The sequence below is a fragment of the Mesoplodon bidens genome (genome assembly GCF_964165515.1).
Source record: "Mesoplodon bidens genome assembly, chromosome: 10".
Classification (NCBI taxonomy): Eukaryota; Metazoa; Chordata; class Mammalia; order Artiodactyla; family Ziphiidae; genus Mesoplodon; species Mesoplodon bidens.
Genome location: NC_138172.1, coordinates 74,416,024 through 74,438,653, shown reverse-complemented (window position 1 = coordinate 74,438,653; position 22,630 = coordinate 74,416,024). Strand labels below are relative to the sequence as shown.

General features: G+C 47.8%; 1 protein-coding gene and 1 pseudogene across 3 annotated transcripts in view; both read right to left on the bottom strand.

Moving 5' to 3' along the window:
- PTK7 (protein tyrosine kinase 7 (inactive)) overlaps window positions 1-22,630 on the bottom strand; it is a 60,833-nt gene that overhangs the window by 30,010 nt on the left and 8,193 nt on the right. The window contains exon 1 of one of the 2 annotated variants that reach the window (XM_081247544.1): window positions 2,306-2,387. The exons of the other annotated variant lie outside the window; for it this stretch is intronic. Coding sequence (XP_081103670.1) covers window positions 2,306-2,372 — 67 coding nt within the window. The 5' untranslated portion in view covers window positions 2,373-2,387. Of the gene's footprint in view, window positions 1-2,305; window positions 2,388-22,630 lie in introns of those variants that run through there. 2 annotated transcript variants of the gene reach the window in all.
- LOC308623891 (large ribosomal subunit protein uL10-like) lies at window positions 7,459-8,528 on the bottom strand (annotated as a pseudogene). Its single transcript has one exon. The product of its transcript is annotated as a large ribosomal subunit protein uL10-like (transcript).

The following is a 22,630-nucleotide window of genomic DNA, read 5'->3' as shown; positions in this document are numbered from 1 at the left end:
GAGGGATTAAAAGTGATGCTATAAATGGCAGGTGTGCAGTTAGAGGCAGCTGGGAGTTGCAAACTGGGACCCAGCATCACTGCTCATGAGCTACTCCCATTCCCCCGGCTCAGCTTGCATCCTGCCTCCCCAGGAGATCCCGCCTCTGCCTGCCTCGGCCACACACTTGCACTGACAGCTCACTGCCTGTGACCCCCCTGATATGCCCGCCTGTGCTGTGACCGAGAGCCATATCTTCCAAGCCAGACTGCAAGCTCAAGGTGAGCTTGAATGGGCACCTTGTATGCCCATTCTCAGCTCCAAGGAGAGACAGAGACAGCAGCCAGCTGTCTCCTGAAGACACCAGTGCGCAGCCTGCGGAAATAATCTACATTGCGGGAAGGCAATGGGGCTGCTGGACCACGAGACGGGGAAATGAGCCAGGAGCTCAGGCCCAGGAAGACTTTTGGGATGCTCAGATGGTGTGCTCAGGGACCCCAGAAGGGTCAGTCTGCCCCTCATCATCCAGAGAAGATGGAAAGGGACTCGCTGCAGGTTCCACAGCCATTCATTAGGCAGGCCCAGACCCAGGCCCCAACCAGGTCTTCCTCCCGGTGCAGTGGGGAGGGGCCCAGGGACACCACAGCAAGAACAGTGCCAGGGCGAGCCTGGGGGTGAGCTTCCCACGGTCTTTCTTGTGCAAGCTGAGGGCAAACTAAATGACAGTCTGGGGACTGGTTGGACCTGACTTCATCTATTAATTTTCAAGACAGGCTCAGAAAACTCTGGGAGACTCTGTTTTCTGAGCTCTTTTTACTCATCTCTGAGGCACACACCCTAAACTCCCTATGCAGGGAGAACATGATTCCCTGCCCTTTAGGTGAAGTGGCCTCAACCGCACTCAATGAGGGAAAATCCTCCCTGGCTCCTAAAGACAGTAAAATATCCCTTCGGCCTGTTCTGTCCAATATGGCAGCCACTAGCCACATGGAGCTATTCAAATGTAACTTAATTAAAATGAAACAAAACTGAAAACTCATTGCCTCTGTTCCGCTAGCCGTATTTTTTTTTTCCTTGCGGTACGCGGGCCTCTCACTGCTGTGGCCTCTCCCGTTGCGGAGCACAGGCTCCGGACGCGCAGGCTCAGCGGCCATGGCTCACAGGCCCAGCCGCTCCGCGGCATGTGGGATCTTCCCGGACCGGGGCACGAACCCGCGTCCCCTGCATCGGCAGGCGGACTCTCAACCACTGCGCCACCAGGGAAGCCCCACTAGCCATATTTTTAGTGCTCGGGAGCCGCATGTGGCTAGCGGCCACCGTACTGAACAGCGCCGATGTAGAACAGTTCTGTCCCCACAGAAAGTTCCATCAGTCAGCACTGCCTTAGCTACTCTGACCGTCTGCTTCTTGCCAGCCCTTATTACATGGACGCATTATTTCTCATCCAAAGAACTCTCCACACGGACCAGCCTCATTTCACAGAGGAGGAAACTGGGGTCAAGGCTATCCCAGGAATGGCAGGGTCGGGAACTGCCCCTGGATCTGTCTGGCTCCCACATCTGTGTTCTTTCCACGCTGCCATGCTGACTGCTCTTCATTTCTTTCACTTTATCCCCTTTTATCCAAGTCCCCCCAACAACCATTCTGTCCTGTTTAAGATAGATCCTCTCTTTGTATGTGCTCTGGTCAAATGTGATTGTTGTTTCGTGTGCGGCTATTTTTAACCCATATAAATGGTCTTGCATTATCTCTCATTCTGCCTCTCACTTTATTCCATGTAGCACTATGTTTCAAGGTGCCTTCCCTGTGGCCATCACCTACATCCTGCTGTTTTTCCCAGTAGAAGAACACACTGTTGGGTCTGGGGAAGCAAGAAGAAAATGAAGTTTTTGAAAACAAGTTAAGTGGCTGAACATAGCTGCCCACAGTTTGAAAATCAGTCTTTGAGCCTACACCCTCCTGTCTGTCTGCCCCGGCACCCTGCCCAGGCCTTCAGCACTGCACCTAGCCTCACGCTGCGCCCCTGCACGCATATGGGTATCAGCAGAGCCTGGGGAAACACGCATGCAGGCGCACCCCCCAGCTTCTCCCGTGCCCCTTCCTCCTCCCATCAAACCCCAAAAGTGACTAAAGAGGTTGGTCCTCAGCTGGTTCCAAAGGGATAAGAGGAAGAGGCAGGCTCATACTTTTATATTTAGAAGCGCTCTGCAAACCACTTCCTGGAGCAGACAAGAGTGGGGAATGTGAGGACATCGCTTTGCTATGTGTGATGTGGAAAGCACGAGCCACCCAGGGCCTGCAGCAATGGGCTGCGTGTACCACACACCCGATGACACGCGGCGATGCCGAACACATGTGCAGGAGATGAACCCGGCCCTCGGCAGCCTGGCCATCCCCTCGGGGCCAGGGCACAAGGCAGGGCCCAGGAGTCGGAGCCGGACACCGTCCTCCAAGTGCCCCTCTCCCAGCCTTCCTTTCTTTCCTTCTCCACCTGTCTGACCAACAGCTGCTTCTGGAAACCAACCCTTCTCTCCAGGGAAAGGGTTGCTCCAGGCTTTAAGCCTCAATCTGAAACACAAAGAGAAGAATCCCGACTGAAGGAGGCGGTTTGGAAGAGCCAGTGTCTTCAAGAGGCAAGGGTGCCCTCCTCGCCTCTAGGCTGCTGGGGAGGGGTGTGGGGGGCAGGATTTTGCAGTGCCCACTGCCTTCTTCTGAAGGTAGACCTGCTGCTGCCATCAGAGGCCCTCGCCTCAGCCACCTCTGCTACCACGTGTGGCTGGAAAAATGTCGGAGGGGGAAGCTATCTGGAGGTGGGGATCGACTACTGTGGCCATGGTCACTGCTCCAACATCACTCAGATGTAACTGATGCTTGCCCAGTTGGGGGAGGGCATGGTCAGGGGACAGAGAGGGGGAGGGGAAGGCAGGCCAGCTGCTTAATTAGAATCAAAGCATCAGACATTTCCTAGACTCCTTATAAACTTCACTTTACAGCTTAAAATATAAACTCTCTAGTAAGACAAAACCAATTTTATTCCTTTATTTCTTAACTGCATCACTGATGATTTGCTCCTTTATTTTTTAAAAGAAAATAACCAAAAAATCGTCGTTTTTGAAAAATCAGCTGTTCTGAAAAAGCATTCTGGCTAAAGATGGCAAAATATGTATTTTAATCTCCAAATCAGTAACAACAGATGAAAAAAATACAATCTGATGAATAACAGACAGTAACAATTCCTTGTAAGTTATTTTTAAAAGCACCAAAAACTTGCAACACATTACCAGATGCTTAAAGCCTAGGGATAACTGACTTTTGGGGGCCGGGGGGCGGGGTGGTGTTATAAAACATAAAGCACACCCAAATAGCTAAAGAAAAAAAAAGCCCCTAAGAGTGGCTGATGCAATAACTGAATAGCCAAAAAAATGACAAAGACCTAAAGTTTATTTTATGCCTACTCTGTCGATCTTGAAGTCAGGGTCTGGAAGGTACCAAGATCTGGCTTCACTTAAGTCTGGAACTGGCTGCCCCTCCATCCCAGGAGGTGCCTCTTACAGGCCTCTAAAGTCACGCACAGAGAGAGAGAGGGAGAGAGAGAAGCAGACACTGATGGAGAAAGACAGAGGGAGACAGGAAGATGAGAAAAAGGGGGCTGGAGGGAGATTGATGGTGTGGATGGGGGAAGGGAGGGAGGAGCAGAGGGCGGGGGGGAGGGACGGGGACAGAGAGACACAGAGAGACCCAGATCAACAGACAGAGAGACACGGACAGAGACAAACTGAGAGACAGAGAGTAACACACAGTCCTAGAGAGACCCAGAGAAAGGGACAAGAAAAACAAAGACCCAGAGCACACATATGTGCACACACACACGTAAGCACACACAAAAGGCTCCCCATGCCTGTAGAGCAGCCCCCAGCCCCACATTGACCCCAGCTTCCCCCCCCGACCCCCGGCCAAGTAAACCCCCCACAGGGCTTTCCCTGCATCTCTAGTAGGGAGGGTCCTCCTCACTCCCTCCTGCCACCCAACCCAGTGGCCACAGGGACTCCAAACTCAGAGAGTCCCTGGCTACAGGCCACCGTGTAACACTAGACACGGAAGGTTACAGCGAACCTGTAGCTGGGAGACCCGGGGAGTGAGAGGAGTCGGGAGGGACTCTAGATACACCCAATTCAGACCACTCATAGTGGAGAGCCTCAAATTAGACGCTCCTGGTAAATAATTCACCAGGAAAAATACAGTACCTTCCCTGGGCTCATCCATTATTCACCAAGATAAATGTACCATATTGTTACACTTCCTGACATCTAAAAATGGTCTGAGCCATTAGGCCAGGAGCAAGAAGACAGCAGGGCACTTTCTACCCAACCTTTCCAGAACCGCTGATCCAGCAGTCCTGGTGCTCTTGGAACAGACTCTGTTGCTCCTCACACAAGGGCAAAGAAGTCAGCTTCCAGATACGGCCAGCCTGGGCTCAGAGCATGAGATCCCGAGAGCAGGCCCGCCTCCACAGCCCTCAGGAGCCCAGGAAAGTCCTAAGTAAGACCCCCCCACCCCGTTCACCAGACCCCGGAGGGGTCAGCCCTCTCAAAGGGAAAAGGTAACCACTGTCTGTACCTGTCTAAGAGCAATTCTGTTCCTAGGAGTTTCGAAGAGTTTGACTTTGATGCCAAATGAGTGTCACCTACAGAAAGACCTGCATCTGGGGCTTCCCTGGTGGCGCAGTGGTAGAGAGTCCGCCTGCCGATGCAGGGGACACGGGTTCGTGCCCCGGTCTGGGAAGATCCCACATGCCGCGAAGCGGCTAGGCCCGTGAGCCATGGCCGCTGAGCCTGCACGTCCGGAGCCCGTGCTCCGCGACGGGAGAGGCCACGACAGTGAGAGGCCCGCGTACCGCAAAAAAAAAAAAAAAAGAAAGACCTGCATCTGACTTGCACAGACAGCTCTGAGCAAATCACTCTGTCCTTCAGGCCTCAGTTTCCCCATCTGTAAAGCCAGCTGCTCCTTACCCTGCAGGGACAGAATGCCCCCTGGGAAGTCTGAAGAGCTGCACCACTTTAAGGCCCTGGCTCACAGTGTACAGGCAGGATGGAGATGTGACAAGAGCTCAGAGTCTGGAGTCAGACTGTCTGCACTTCAATTCTCCTCTCCCACTTACCGAGCATACGACCTTGGGCAAGCTGTTTATCCTCTCGGTGTCTCCGTTTCTGTAGCTATAAAATGGTGCTAATAACAGTATCTACCTCCTAGGCTTGCGAAAAGTAAATTCACATGTTAACCAATGTAGCATGTTTGGAACAGTGCCTGGCACGTATTAAGTATCATATGAGTTTGGGCTCTTAGCCATTCTTGCTCGTCATTATTATGTTCGAGATTTTTTTTTTTTAATCTTTTAAGGGCCTCCGTCCCATGACAACCACCTCTTACCCAGTGTAGGCCTTGGTCGGCATCCCTCTCACGCAGACCGTTTGCAGCTGCCGACTGCCCTGTTTGACTCGCCACCCACTCAATCTCTGCCATGTGGGTGTATAGGTTCTGAACAGACCCTGGGGTCCAAAACTTTGTCCCACAGTTGCTCCATGGAGCCTTGGAGCTGGCGGGTCACTTAAGTGGGTCTCCACAGGGAAGCAGCTGACTGCTGGGACCTCTGCGCTCTCTGGCCCACTGCCCCGGGAACCTCCAGGCAGTGCCCAGATTAGCAGTTGCTCATCGTTTCAGTCACTCTCCCACCTTCAATATGAAGAAGAGTCAGAGCGAGTCTGTCTGGGTGAAAATGGATCCAGACCATGTTGGAATGAGGCAGGCCTCTGGCCTCAAGGGACCCAACGGTAGTTAGGTGAGGACAGCACAGTGAATGTTTGGGTGCCAACTAATGCCTGGAGATAACTCTTAGGGTTCAGCTTTCTGATCCCGTAAGTCCCCAGTGAGAGAGGACTGGAAAATGCTTTATAAAGGAAAATATCTGACTACATAAAATAGAAGTTGTAAACAACTCCCAATGGCAAACGACCAATTAGGAAAATGGTTTCTAGCAATTGACAGAAAAGGGGCTGCTGGCCTTGATACACAGTTACAAATCGATCATAAGAACTACTAAAATTCTAATAGTAACATGGTCAAAACAGCATGTCTTCTCAAAACAAATATAAATGATTAATAAATATAAGAAAACATTCCAATGCACCAGTAACCTAATGAATGCAAATTGGAACATAAATGCAAATAAGAAATGCAAATCATTCTGCCCTATCAAATGAATGCCAAGTTTTTAAAATAACACTCAACACTGGTTGAGTATATAGAGAAAATGGTCCTCATGCCTTGCAGATGGGAGTGTAAATGATAATAATGTCCTTCTGGAAAGTGGTTTGGTAATATTGTACCAATATCCTAAAAAATTCATGCCCTTCTTCCTTGGAGAAGTACCTGATTCCAGGTCTGGGCAGGAAATGTGCTGGATGAACCTGGAACATCTTATCATACGAGGAAATGAGCAAAAACAAGCAGGGCCGCATCAAAAGGTTCAGGGCCAGCTTGAAGAGGCTCCCGCGAGGCCAAGAAGGGACCTTTTTTTTTTTTTTTGCGGTACACGGGCCTCTCACTGTTGTGGCCTCTCCTGTTGAGGAGCACAGGCTCCGGACGCGCAGGCTCAGCGGCCATGGCTCACAGGCCCAGCTGCTCCGTGGCATGTGGGATCTTCTCGGACCGGGGCACGAAACCGTGTCCCCTGCATCGGCAGGCGGACTCTCAACCACTGCGCCACCAGGGAAGCCCAAGAAGGGACCTTTTAAGCTTCATAATGGTAAGAACCACATGGCCTTAACACACTGGTAAGTTTAAAATCTGTGAGTTCATAATGATGTTTAAAGAAAAAAAGAGCCCAGGGCTTCCCTGGTGGCGCAGTGGTTGAGAGTCCACCTGCCGATGCAGGGGACACGGGTTCGTGCCCCGGTCCGGGAAGATCCCGCATGCCGCAGAGCGGCTGGGCCCGTGAGCCATGGCCGCTGAGCCTGTGCGTCCGGAGCCTGTGCTCCGCAACACGAGAGGCCACAACAGTGAGAGGCACCCGTACCGCAAAAAAAAAACAAAAAAAAGAGCCCAGAGGGGAGGGATAAATTGGGAGATTGGGATTGACATATACACACTACTATATATAAAATAGATAACTAATGAGAACGTAGTGTATAGCACAGAGAAGTCTACTCAGTATTGTGTAATAGCCTACATGGGAAAAGAATCTAAAAAGAGTGGATATATATATATGTATAACTGATTCACTTTGCTGTACTCCTACAACTAACACAACATTGTAAATAACTGTACTCCAATAAAAAATTTTTTAAAAGACACTGGTAATGCCAAATCATAAGATTAAAAATTTTTTTTAATGTTTTTAAAATTAAAAAAAAAGAAGAGCCCAGAGTCCTACATTGGTCACCTTTGAAGGATGATAGAAAACCAACTCATTATTTTATTTTATTTTATTTTATTTTTTGGTAAGAGACATAAGCGTTTATTTCCTTGTTTCACAAATAAAGCTGGCTGAATTGGCTGCTTTTTGGCGATTAGTCAAAGAGACCAAATCCCATATACTCGTCCGACTCCTCCGACTCTTCCTTTGCTTCAACCTTGGCTGGGGCTGCTGCAGCAGCAGCAGCAGCAGCAGCAGCAGCAACAGTGGTGGCAGCAGCCACAAATGCAGATGGATCAGCCAAGAAGACCTTGACCTTTTCAGCAAGTGGGAAGGTGTAATCAGTCTCCACCGACAAAGCCAGGACCCACTTGTACCCACTGATGATAGAATGGGGTACAGATGCAACAGCTGGGTAACCAATCTGCAGACATACGCTGGCAACACTGCGGACACCCTCCAGGAAGCGAGAATGCAGAGTTTCCTCTGTGATGTCACGCACTTCAAGGGTACAGATGCTGCCATTGTCAAACACCTGCTGGATGACCAGCCCAACGGAGAAGGGGGACATGTTCAGCAACGTGGCTTCACTGGCTCCCAATTTGTCTCCAGTCTTAATCAGCTGCACATCACTCACGATTTCGATGGTGCCCCTGGAGATTTTAGTGTACTGCCTGAAGCCTGGAAGAAGGAGGTCTTCCCAGGGCCCAGACCAGTGTTCTGGACCAGCACAGTGACTTTGCAGGGCGGCAGGCGGCACGTCATTGGCCAGCAGCATGTCCCTGATCTCAGTGAGGTCCTCCTTGGTGAACACAAAGCCCACGTTCCCCAGGATGTGAGGCAACTGTTTCTCCAAAGCTGGGTTGTTTCCCAGATGCCCTCGGATCACCTTGTGCATCATCGTGTTCTTGCCCATCAGCACCACAGCCTTCCCGCGGAGTGACCTGCGGATCTGCTGCATCTGCCTGGAGCCCACATTGTCTGCTCCCACAACGAAGCATTTCGGATAATCATTCAGAAGTTGGATGATCTTAAGGAAGTAGTTGGACTTCCAGGTTGCCCTGTCTTCCCTGGGCATCACGGCGGTGCATCAGGGATTGCCACGCAGGGTTTAAAGACGATGTCACTCACTCGAGGACGCCTGGCGAGAGGCTCATTATTTTAAAAACTGGTCAAGAAGCATTTACTTTCCCTTTCGTGAACAGCTATACCTCAGGGTAACCAAACAGTCAATAAGGGACGGTTTATCTTTATAGAAGTCTCCAGCTGATAAATAGAGTATCACCATTGTATAGCCCCTAATGAAATACTGGATCTGGCAATGATTATTGACGGCTGCTAATTCCAGAGAGACAACCAGATGTTATGTGCCTACTGAGAAAGTATACCTGGAAAAAAAAAAATCAAATCTGACCCTGACGAAGCCTCCAGATCTATGTTTCATTATTAAAAAGAAGCTCTCTATGGGACTTCCCTGGTGGCGCAGTGGTTAAGAATCCGCCTACTAATGCAGGGGACAAGGGTTCAAGCCCTGCTCCGGGAAGAGCCCACATGTCACGGAGCAACTAAGCCCGTGCACCACAACTACTGAGCCTGCACTCTAGAGTCCGCGAGCCACAACTACCGAGCCCGTGTGCCACAACTACTGAAGCCCGCGTGGCTAGAGCCCACGCTCCGCAACAAGGGACACCACCGCAATGAGAAGCCCACGCACCACGACGAAGAGTAGCCCCCGCTCGCCCCAACTGGAGAAAGCCCACACGCAGCAACGAAGACCCAAAGTACCCAAAAATAAATAAATAAATTTATTTTAAAAAAAGAAGCTCTCTAGAAGGAATTTGGAAAACAAGGGCTGAAATAGTTAACTGTGAACGCACATTCTTCTGTTGCTCCCACAAACGGTTAAGACCTAATATTGTTATTAACGTTTCATGCGCTTCCACCATCTTCTCCACCAGATTCTCAGCTCCCTGAGGTCAGGGGCTGGACGTCCACTCTTCCATCCCCTCCACTGTGGACGCCTTGCCCATTGGAGGAGCTTGGGAAATACCAGCTGATCTGTGGCGGGTTCACTGGCCCCTGCATGATGTGGATCCAAACTGAGTTGAGCCCAATATGGGATCCTGGTTGGCAATTACATTAATTATCATTATTAATTCAACAATCATTTATTTAATGCCTACCATGTGCCAAGTACTCTGCAAGACACTGGGGATGGAGAGAGAAAAATACAATTACTGCCTTTAAGTATCTCTGTTTAGTGGGGGAGTCAGACAAGTAAACATATAATTACAATAGCAAAGGCTTACTGACCGCTTATTACGTGCCAGCCACTATTGCGAGAGCTTTAACCCCATTGTTAATGCTTACAACCACCCAGTGAGGTAGGTACTACGACCCCCGTTATGCAGATGAGGAAACTGAGGCACAGAAAGGTAAAGCCACTTGCTCAAGGTAACACAGCTAATAAGTGACAAATGCAGGATTCAAATCTCCGGTCATCTGGCTCCAAAGGAAAACCTATCATAATCACTAGGCTTTACCACATTATCACACAGCATGATGGGTGGGTGCACGATGGGTGGGTGCACAAGGCAGGCTTTTAACTCAGAGTGAGGGTATAAGGGGGCAGAGAAGCATCCTGGAAGAAGGCTCTTCAAAACAAGATTTTAAGAAGGAACGGGGCTTGGGGACTTCCCTGGCGGTCCAGTGGTTAAGATTCTGCAATTACAATGCGGGGGGCACAGGTTCAATCCCTGGTCAAGGAACTAATATCCCACATGCCACACAGCGCGGCCAAAAAATAAAAAATTTAAAAAAAAAAAAAAGAAGGAACGGGGCTTGGCAAATAGAAAAAGAAGCACAAAAACAAAACACGAACTCGGGGTAATTCCGGATGCTCAGAGTTTAAGGGATGATGAGGGGGAACACAGCAAAAGGCCACTAGGACACTGTTTTGTGAGGGGTGGAGCAGGCAAAGGAGGTGAAATCCAAGTTTACCCTGCTTAGGCTGTCCCCGGACAAAAAAAAATCACCAACACAGTGAGTCCCTGTTTCCAAGGAGGTGGCTGTTAGGTTAGAAAATGGACTGAAGAAGCTCTTTGTCAAGGTACATTCACAGAGGCATGATTATGGGATAATGTCATACCTGGTCTATTAGTTTCCTAGGGCTGCTGTAACAAATCACCAGAGCTGGGTGGCTTAAAACACCAGAAGCTTATTCTCTCACAGTTCTGGAGGCCAGAGGTGCCAAATCAAGGTGTCGGCAGGGCTGGTTCCTTCTGGAGGCTCTAGGAAGAGTCTGTTCCATGCCTCTCTCCCAGCTTCTGGTGGTCGCAGGCAATCCCTGGCGCTCCTTGGCTTGTGGTTGCATCACTCCAAGCTCTGCCTCCGTCATCACGTGACGTCCTTCCCTCTGTGCGCATCTGTGTCTCTCCTCTTCTTGTAAGGACATCACCAGTCACATAGGATTAGAGCCCACCTTAATGACATCTCTTCACTTGATTACATCTGCAAAGGCCCTATTTCCAAATCAGGTCATGGTCACAGGTCCCAGGGCTTAGGACTTGAACATATCCTTTCAGGAGACACTATTCAACCTATTAACACCTGCTATTCTGCAAACTGCTTTTTTTGCCCTACAGCTAACCACAGGTATTTTTCCGTGTCTGTTCACATGGTTCTGGCCCATTCATTTCAACCACCGTATATTATTTCACTGTATCAGTGACCCAAAATCTATTTGTCTAACACCCTAATCATGGACATTCAGATGGTTTTCAATTTTTTGCCATTACAAACAATGCCCCAACTGAATCTCTCTGTACAGGTACCTATGTACATTGGTAATGGGAATGTTTCTTGTAGTATGACTTCCTAGAAACAGGACTCCCCCTGGACCAAAGAGAATGCAATTTCAGGGCTTTGATAAATGACAAATTGCTCTTTAAAAAGGCTGTACCAGTTTATGCTTCCTTACCAACACTGATACTTATTAACCTTTGCCAATTTGAGAGATGTAAAATGATACTTTGTTTTATTCTGCAACTCATTTAAGACATTTAGTCTGTTCTTAACAACATAAAGCCATCTTTTGTATGTTCACTGGTTAGCTGAATTTTCTATTCAATTTGTCTACTTTTTTCCTTATTTTTACTGTTATCTTTTTCTTATTAATTTGTAATCAATAAGATCACTAATATAAGGCATTTTCTGCATTACATGTCACACTTTTCCCCCCTGAGAATGGTCATTAAGTTACTGAATGCCTACTAAGTGCCAGGCACTGTTCTAAGTGTTGGGAATACAGCAGTGAACAGGGCAGTGAGGGTTCCTGTTCTCAAATGTTACTTTACTCAGAAGAAAATATGTTTGCACATGATTTGGGCTTGGAAATAGATAGGAAGTGAATTTTCACCCTTGGGTGCAAAGCTGTCTTGGAATTCATTTAAATACTGTCCTGTTTTGCTTCAAGAGCCTTTTAGAGGGAAATGTACTCTGTTCTCCGGGTGTCCTGGAAGCACCCACAAAGGAGCAGTGTGGTTAGTGAAGGTGGAAGCAGGAATAGCTGACAGCTGTGCCCTTTCCTTGAAAGGAAGAGCCACACCCCAGGCAACCACACCCCCTAGAAGTCCAGGGCCTTCAACAATTAAGCCCCGGTGAGCTCAGGGAGCAAAGGAAGTTTTAAGGAGGAATAACTCTTCCCCATTTCAGTGGAGGGGGTACCACTGGAGTCTCACTCCACCTCCTCCCAGAAGTTCCAGGGAGGCGTGATGTCTCACCGAATATGTTTGGCTCTGATCCTTCCTCTCCTGCCCACTTGGGGGAGGGGGAATATACCCCCTGCAGACAGACAGACAGACAGACAGACACACACACACACACACACACACCCTAATTCAGGGATGAATCAGACACACGCACACACACACACACCCTAATTCAGGGATGAATCAGAGACACACACACACACACACACACACACACAATTCAGGGATGAATCAGACAAGCTTATCCTGTTCAGATTACAACCTTGTTCCTCAACCTAACCTTTATCTGTAATAAAGGTGATACACTAATTTCCATCTGTCTAATTCCTGTCTGTCTTTCTTTCCTCCCTGCATCCACTGGTTTAAAATTCAGAGGAAAGAAGGGTGTTATTTACTGACTCCTTCAACATACAGTTTCCATTCTATTGCTTTACACCTGCGTATTTTATGGGTTTTCTTATTGTTGTTGGTTTTGTGAATGGGATAAACGTTTCCATTGTATTTTCTAAAAGGTTACTTGCTGATAACTAGTGAAACTTCTGGGTTTTGTGTAGTTTTGTATTTGGCCAAATGACTCAACTCTCTTACTGATTCTAATGGTTTTCAGTTGACACTTGGGTTTCACATGTAAAAAAAAATGGCACCACCTGCAAAGACCATTAACTTTACTTTGACTTTCGTTTTCTTACAGTATCATTTCAGCTATAATTTCCAGAATAATGTTAAATAGTAGAGACTTTATTATTTTAATGTAGTGACTTCTTTAAAGAGAACAGCATTATAATTTCTTTTTTTTAATTTATTTATTTATTTTTTATTTTTTGGCTGCGTTGGGTCTTTGCTGCTGCACGCGGGCTTTCCCTAGTTGCGGCGAGTGGGAGCTACTCTTCATTTCGGTGCACAGGCTTTTCATTGCGGTGACTTCTCGTTTCGCAGTACAGGCTCTAGGCGCGTGGGCTTCAGTAGTTGCGGCACGCGGGCTCGGTAGTTGTGGCTTGCGGGCTCTTGAGCGCAGGCTCAACAGTTGTGGCGCACGGGCTTAGTTGCTCCGCCGCATGTGGGATCTTCCCGGACCAGGGCTCGAACCCGTGTCCCCTGCATTGGCAGGCGGATTCTTAACCACTGTGCAACCAGGGAACTCCCTATAATTTCATTTTTAAATACGATAGTTGTTGTTTAAGATTAAAAAAAAAACAGGAATGGATGTTAATTTGTATCTAATGTCATTTTCACATCTACTGAGATAACTGTGTGACTCCTTTGACTTCTTATTTTGATGAATTACGTTAAATTAAACCATCCATGCCATTTTTGGAGTAAATCCTAATTATTTATGGTACATTATCTTTAACATAGTATTTGCCAGTATTTTCTTTAGACTTTCATACCAGTATTTCTAAGTAGTGTACTTTCCTCTTCCGCACTGTCAGTCAGCATTTGGGATCAAGGTCATATCAACTTTGTGACATGCACGGTGTGGCCATCCACCTGTTCCTTGACTCTGTGACTGCCTATAAAGCACTCCACAAGGCTCTATTTTCTACATTTTTCAAAATTTCCCCTCAAGGCCCTCTGATACAACAGTTTGGTGGGGGGTGTCTTGTTTTCTCACTATCTTTCAATTGTTTTTAAGTTACTGGTCTAGTTAGTCATCCTAATGGCTCATTACATTTCAATAACTTATACTCTCCTAACATTGATTTCTCAGCACAGCATTGAACATGGTAACCCCTTGTAACTTAAAAAATCTTTTCCATGGCAATTACCACAACTGTAATTATTAGTACACATTTTCATAAGCCCTCCCACTAAATGGTAAGCTCCATCTCATTCCCTGCTCTAAGTCCCCAGAATCTACCAGGTACCTAGTATGTTGAAATTGGCCTCAAGAAATTGTTGTGAGGCCAGGAATGAGGTTAAAGCTTCTTTTTCCTTTCTTGCTTTGCTTATTGACCATTTCTCTCCTTTTCTTGACTGCATTTGCCAAAGTTTTGTTTCTTTTGTTTTTTCTGAAGCAATGGAACTTACCAATTCTGTATTTTTTCATTTCAAATTTATTAATTTCAAAGCTGTACTCAGAAGAAAATTCATAACCTTAATATTCTTTCCTAAATAATAAGTGAAATAAATTAAGCTATTGGTCTAAAGTTAAAAAAAGAATAAAATGAACTGTCTGTATTTTAGGTTTGTCTCATGAAAAGAACATGAAACTTTTCTAACTCAATCTTAATTTTGTCTTACCTCTGTGGAGACATATTCCACTGAAGTTTATCATACTAACTGCTATATTTATCTCTGCTTTTAACTGGTTTATGTTTTAATACTACAATTCTTCCTTTGTTATATGTATTGTGTTTTATTTGCCTCTTCGGATCTGCTTTTTAATTCTACTTGTATATCCTTTGTTTATTCCTTTTTAAAATCTTGAATCTATTTCTCTAATTATCACATTTTTTCATCATTTTCACCTCACTGTACATTTTCCTCTGGATTCTGAGAGCTCCTCAGCTGCATGACATTGATTAGATTAACCGCAGTGCTGATTCAGCTCCTTAAAGTGAATACTGGAAACTGGATTCTGCTATTGCATTTTTTGTCTCCTCATACTCCATTATCTCAGCCAGTCCTCTTATTACTTCTTCACCCTTCCCGGTAAGCTTCTTTTTTATCTCAGTCTGTTGCGACTCACCGGATGTTTTTATCTTAGGTTTCATGAAGTACGTGTCTTCTTGACATTTTTGAGAGGGAAAAAAAGATGCTGCCTTCAAAAATTCACTTCTTTTTTCCAGCAGTATTCCAAGGGAGAAATGGCAAAGCCACGGACAATAGAATAAAAGGGGAGGGAATAGATACGAGAGCAATTAAAGGGATGGTAATAACTGGAGAAGTGGAAAGCACAAATCTAAAGCCAGCAATGCTCAAGAGCTCCCAAGTCTATGTCAATAAGGAGTGACAACACATGTCAATATGCGTGTCCCTGAAGCCTGCCTCCCACAAACAAAGGCCACGCCGCAACACCCCTGCACAAACGTTCCTTCATTAGACCCTCACCATAGCTCTATGAGGTGGATATTATCATTGTCATCCTGCAGATTAAGAAATGGAATTCAGGGACTTCCCTGGTGGCACAGTGACTAAGACTCCACGCTCCCAATGCAGGGGCCCCGGGTTCGATCCCTGGTCAGGGAACTAGACCCCACATGCATGCCACAACTAAGGAGGCTGCCTGCTGCAACTAAGACCCAGTGCAACCAAATAAATAAATAAATATTTTTTTAAAAAAAGAAAAGAAGAGAAATGGAATTCAGAAGTTACAGTGCTTCCAGGACTCAAATTCTGGTCTTGGGACTCCAAGAACAACTTGAACAACCACTGAGCATCTGGGAAAACAAAGGTCAGGAACTGGACCCACCTTACCAAGCTCATCATCAAGTTGGGAGCAACAAAAAGAACACAGCTGCTAGAATGGAAAAGAAAATGGAGCAGGTAATTAAGAGCTCCATGGTGTAGAAGAGAGAACATACATGGTCCCAGAGATCAGGGGAAAAGATCTTGTTGGGCACTGGGCTACCATCCTCCCAAGTTACCTGGAACAACCCTGGCTTATGCTGGTTGTCTTGGCATAATTATTAACAATGCCCCAGGTTGGATGATAAATTCTCCAGTCACCCCAGCAATGTCTCACACCTTAACCATGCTTACTAGTTTTCACACTTTAACCCGTGCGATTTTCACAGGCCCACTGTACAGCAGGGATTCAGAAATTTGATGAAAGCTATAAACACCCTCCCCAGAAAAATAACATAAATACAGAATGTTGTACCCAGTTGTGATATATTCCTGTCCTTTGACAGAGCAGCTCGACTTCTGGGAATTTACCCTTCAGGTACACAAGCCCAAGGGTACAGATAGATACAAGGATATTTGTGGTGGCATTGTTTACAAGAGCAAACCCTCAGAGACAGCCTAAAGTCCATCAGTAGGGAACAGGGGGTGGGTGGGGTGAATGTAGACAGCACTTGCTTTAGGCTAAGCTTCCCCTTAAAATACGTAGGAGCCTTCCTGCTCCCGCTTGTGCCCCCAACTCAGCAAGGTCCCAGGGGAGGAAGAGACACGAGCAAACTCGCAGGAGGAGGCTAAATAATGAATTGTAAGTGTATGTTTTCTTTGGCCAGGGCAGTCTGGCCAAGCTCTGGGGGCTTCTGGGCAGACATTTTTCATATTTTAGCAGCTGGCCTATGCCCAAGGCAGTCAGAAGTTAAGTAAGCTTTGAATGAGCTACGCCCATCCTTTCCCCGGCCCCAAGAATTCTTAATGAGGCTCTAAGGCAGCAGCCTCCAGCAAACCCATGGTGTTGCCTTAAATATCACTCACCCTTCGCTACTTTTAATGAATGCAAATGATTCAGCAACAAAACACTTAGCCTGCAATGGAATTCATCTCTGTGCGCCTGGTTTCTCCAGCTTATAGCCCAGCTCAGGCGGGGCCCTACCGGGAGGGCAGCCCAGCAGAGCCCGGGGTGCCCAGGCTAGCCCAGGCAGACCCCCTGCACACCAGGACAGTGGGAGCAGGATGCAGGAAGCGCACAGCGGGAGGGAAGACCCCCCCTCCGCCCCGCCTCCACCTACCACCCCAACTACCAGATGCAGACCCTCACAACTCCACCTCTTTACGACTCTGGCTCCAGGGCACAGGAAAGTGTGAGCAGAAAAACAAAAGGTATTTCTTTGATCTAATGAAAGAGGCTGGTCCCAGGCACCTCAAAGGCCTGTCCAGTCACCGCACTTCCTGCATTCAAGGGCACTTCACCCCACATGCCCACCCCCTCCTCCTCTTCACCTGATGTCAGGTACCAGAGGAACCTGAAAAGCTCCCTTGGACTGGCGCCCTCCTCCACCAACCTCATGGAAGCAACAAAAACAGAGACAGTGTCAATAACCCAATTTACACCCTGTTTTCAGAGTTCTCTTTTGGCAGCAAAAACTGAAAGCAATTTGTCAGGAGTCTAAGAGCAACGTTTAACTAATGTACTTCCAACCTGGGGCTCAGGGGGATTTGTTGCCCCATCAGCCTGATCAACACCTCTCCCCAAGGCTGAGGCAGCGGCCTGGCCCAGAACAGACGGCTGTTAATTCAGCTGCTACAGCCGTCACCCTCAAGGCCAGCAGCTGGCAGGAGCCCCACGGAGGTCCAGGCAAGTCCTCTCAAGGCTTCTCAAACTGGACAACTAGTTACGCTCAGGACAATGGAGGGCCTGCGGGTAGTACTCTGGGTGCTTGAGATACAAAAAGGGCTTCAAAGAATTTGTTGACCTGGTTTGAAAAGAACCCCTGCCTCCCAGGACAGGCGATGGGAAGATCAGCTTCCCCAGAAGTTTCAGAGTTTTATCAAAATACATTTTTATATCATCAGAAACGCCCTGAAAAGAGCCCTGGAATTTTCTTAACCTCAATGCCCTTCTTCCTGATTGTTCAAGGCACAGCATCTGCAACGCTTTATTCTCCTTCAAAACGTTCCCAAAGGAAGTAAAGCAGAGCATTGACTCCCTGGAGGGGCTGGGTCTCTAGACCCTGGGACTTCTGAGCTCTTGCCCTCCAGGCGAGCCCTTAATCAGCCCCTTTCCTAGCTGGGCACACCTACCAAGGGTTAAAGTTTTGGGCAACCACACAGAAAGAATGCATTCTGAAACTCCTGTAAGGTGAGGTGCCTAAAACACATATCTACACAGCAATCCACTAAAAAAGAAAAAAAGCTTTGCTCTCGATATCCACTGACACATACAAAAGGGACATATTTTTGTCTTTTCATGTGCCATCCAAATCCCAACCTGACAGCCAATCCATCCCACCATCAGATGGACCAAAACTCAAGCAAAGGAAGAACTCCCCAGCCTTTGGGCCACTTGTGTCCTGAGGGGGAACTGCACCACCCAGCCAATGCTCAGGTAGCACCAAGCAGAATGATTAGCACCAGCTGTCTCCAGAAAGCTCAGATCAACCCCACGCAACGGTGCTGCTGTGAGCGGAAGCCCATGCTACCACCCCCTGGGGGTCTTCCGCATGCCACCCTCAGGTCTTCACCCTCTGAGCACCTGGCATTTACTGTGTCTCCCCTCTTTGGTGCTTCTCTGTGTCCCTGCCTTGTTCATTACCCTCTTCTGGTTCTGTCTCAGTTTGCCTACCAGACAATCCATTCCTGGAGTGAGTCTCCAGTCTCCCCCTGGAATAGCTCAGCCTTTTTATGTCCTTTTTTTTTTTTTTTTTGGCCGCATGGCTTGTGGGATCTTAGTTCCCTGACCAGGGATCAAACCCTGGCGCCAGCAGTAAAAGCAGCAAGTCCTAACCACTGGACCGCCAGGGAATTCCCCGCTCAGCCTTTTTAATTTTTTTAAATATTTTATTTATTTATTTATTTGGCTGTGTTGGGTCTTAGCTGCAGCATGCGGGATCTTTTTTTTTTTTAGTTGCAGCATGCAGGATCTATTCCTCGACCAGGGATGGAACCCGGGCCCCCTGCACTGGGAGCATGGAGTCTTACCCACTGGACCACCAGGGAAGTCCCTCAACTTAGCCTTTTAAAATGGAGACTCTAGGGGAATTCCCCGCCGGGGCCCAGGTTCAATCCCTGGTTGGGGAACTGGGATCTCGTATGCCAGGTGGTGTGGCTAAATAAATAAATAAATAACTGGAGACTCTACCATAAGAGAGGTATTTTCTTTCCACAAGAGACTGTTTGCCCTCTTAGGGACAGCTACCTCCTCTTCTGGATATCGCTTGCTTTTTAAGGATTTAGAAGTTCCCCGACCTCCCCTCCCACATTACCTAGCATGAGGCCATCTGCCTTAAACATCCTTTGTTATTTATGTGCCAGACTAAAAGGAAGACAGCTTCTATTGGAAGTTACTAATAGATAGGAAGCAAAAACAGGTCTGTAACTAAATCACATTCTAACTACCTTTTATCAAGTATTCACAATAGGACAGACGAAGTCCTTTGCATACACTGAATTTCAAAGATGTCACTGATTTTAAAGATGCACCATTATTTATGTTCCAGCAAAAGGAAATGGTACCAGTTAAACTAAGACACAACATTACATAATTATCTCACAACCAAAGAAGTGAAACTGGGGAGGGGGAGAGAGAGCATCTTAGAGTTCGTGAAATACAGTACTAGCTCATTTAATTCTCACGAGACCTCTAATGGGATGGGTATTACCATCCCCATCTTACAAAAGAAGAAACTGAGGCTCAGAGAGGCAAAGTGAACTAAGGTCTCCCGGGGAGCAAGCTGCAAAGCCAGAACTCAGTTCCTGAACAGATTTCTGAATTTCCGGGGTTGGGGGCATGGGGGCCGGCGCGGGGCAGCCAGGCCTCAGACAGACCAGCCTTGGTTAAGCTGCCCCGCCCCTTCAAGGGCAAACAACACTTGCTTGCTGATTCCTGAAATTAGGGTCTTTTTGCAATTGCACCTTCACAGATCCTACTTCCAAAAACAACAAAAGGAAAACAGGTTTCCCTAGCTCCTTCCTCACAAAACTGGCTGGAAATGAAGGGGGGAAGCTCTCAGCCAACTTGTTATACATAAAGCACATTTAATGAGCCTTTCAAGCTCTGGGAGTGGGAGAAGGAAGGGTTCATTGGAAATCTGATACTTTGGCAGCCAAGTGAGAGGGGCAAGGCCCTGAGCATCAACCCTGGGGATTAAACACCATCCCAAACCCCTTTGTCTGCCAGAAGGAGATACTTCCTGGGGGGCAGGAGGCAGCAATGCTTTTTATGGCAAAGCCCACCTAACAACAACCCTCCACCGGAGACCTGGCTGGGGCCTTTGTACAACCCACCTCACCATAAACCCTCTGTCCTCTCCCAAACCTGCTGGGGTTCCTCTTCCCACAAATACCTGTGACCGTCATAAACGCCCTTAAACAGCCCCGGTTTACTGCCCAGCCTGCCTGCTGCTAAATGAGGGCATTTGTTTCAAATTTGCAAATACCAAGAGCGCTGGAAACCTAAGTCCACTCCTAAAATGAAATGTTCTGCATTCCTCTGGGCCGAAGCACCGCGCTTCAAAAGCTGCAAGAGGCCCTGGCTGTTTACTCACTGGTGGGGCTATTGGGAGAGGCATTTCCCTGCTCCCTGAGGAGGCTGCTTTGATCCCGGCCGGGTGGGAAGGGGACCGAGGGAGGTGCCACCCAAGCCCAGGCCCGGCTGGGCCCAGGCTCTCCTGCCCCCTTCCTGGGTCGCCAGTGGCAGATTCGGGGTGCCTGGGAAAGTGAGTCTCATGGGGAGGCTCAAGTAGAGTCTCATGGGGAGGCTCAAGTAGAGACTCACCGGAGACAGAGCAGGCCAGCTGAGCGGACCTCTCGGACCATCTTCAAGAGGCCCTCGAAACAAAGGCGAAGAGAGTAAGGGAAGGCACGAAGGCTGAGAAGCAGCTGACAACACCCCAACCTCTTACACAGAAATAAAGAGGCAAATCCCCCACCCATCCCCCTTGCGGCACCAAGCAACTCTGGACACTGCATTGGGCTGGGTGCCATGCGGGTGTTTACTAAATAAAAGCCTTTTGTTTTAAGGAGGTTTTTTTTGGTGGGGGGGGGTGGTAAAGAAAAGACAGAGATCCTCCTCCAGGCCCCCAGGGCTTGTTCCAAGGCACCGCATTCCCCCCTCCCCTCCAAGCTCCTCCTGCAGGAGGCCCGAACCCCTAGGGTAGAGGAGGAGCCCAGATCACAAGCTGCAAAACTGCTGGCAAGTTGGGCATTTTTTAAATTGGTCAGTTTAACAATTGGTTTAATCTGCTAAATTAACCAAACAGAATGATTTGCTCTTTGTAGCTGCAGCTCCAAGACCAACAGCATTTCCTTTCCCCGCCCACCCACCCCCAAGACTGTAAGACAACCGTTTTCTTTGTCTGTGATTTGTTTTGTTATTCAGGTGGCTGGAAGTGAACTTGGGATCACAAATGCCATCCCAGCACACCACCTCTCAATGGAACTGCCAGCCTGAAGGAGCCTACTCTTTCTTCTCCCAGCTGGGAAACAGCTCATCTTTGTGTGTTTTTTTAATAGATGAGCTACAAAAGAATCAGAACACTGAAGTGTTGCTTTGCACCCTCCATGATAGAGCGTAAGTTCCCATGTTGCAACCTGAGAACTTCAGAAGCGGAAGAACAAACTTAGCAGGATTGCCAAGCGCGGTCAATGGCTGAGCCAAAGGGAGATACACCTGGCACCAAAGAACTTACGTCTCTCAGGATGTCGAGGTCATTGTTCAACCTCTTCCGAAGCCTCTTGAGAATTAAGACTTGCCTCCAAAGTCAGAAATGGAAGGAAATCTACATCCATCATGCCCCTACTATGTGCCAGGGCACGGGCACATCTATCTGTACAAAAGACATCAGAGGAGGTAAACTGAGAGCAGAGATGATTCTGTTACCACCTATGTGGTCTCCACCGCAGCATAACCCAGTATGCAACTCTCAGCAGGCACACCGGTCTGGAATGCGGCAGCACACCTGCAAGCCCGGGCCTGTAACTGCCCATGACCTTCCAGAAGCACCAGGCGGAAGAGACTTAGGACTCATGGGTTCATGAGAAAAGCTCCAATCTTGGGGATGCAGGCACAGTGTTCTGGACTTCTAGATTACATATAGTCTGATCATAACACTAAAAACTTTAAGACATATACAAACCTCTGAATGGACCATTGAAAACTTTAACCTGACTGTTGTAACCAAAAAGGTGGGGGGAGAAAAATGAGCAATCCTGAATGCTGTGTCCCAAAAGATCTCTCCAGGTTTAAGTTATGGACACACTCCCTCTGACTCTAGCAGGACTGCCTCTAAGCCCACCCAGAGAGTTATCTCGGCTGCAAAATCCACTCCCCAATAGTCACCTGGTTCCAAGGCGTGTGTGCAACATTTCATAGACTCTAGTGATGACATACATACAAGGACATATGAGAGCACGGAAACGGCTCTATTACTTACCAGCTCTGCAGTCCTGAGCGGATCGTATTTTGTGCCTCAGTTTCTTTACCTGTCAAATGCCTCCCACCCCCACTCCTCCAGAAACAAACAAACAAACAAAACCCAACCACCCGCATCCTGCCTCTGTGGCTTCTTGATAGGATGGAAAGTCAGTGCGAGTGAAAGCATTCTGTAAACTGCAGAGCCGAGTACAGCTGTCGGTCATCACGGACGAGGCTCTCCCAAAGCACACCCAAGCCCTCTTCCCAACTCCAAGTCTCCCTCCAGTTGTCCTCCTTCTGTGCAAGAGAAGAAAAGGGGTTCCCCACCCGGACACTGGTTCCTCAAATACTGAGACTGAAACGAACCAGGTAAAGATGGCTGCTTTCCCATACTCAGATAAGAACTCTCGTGTGTTTTTTTTCTCATAAGAACTCCCTCCCCAAACTCTCCAAACCTTTCATTCCCTTTGGCACCCAGGGAAAGACACCCTAATTCCAGCT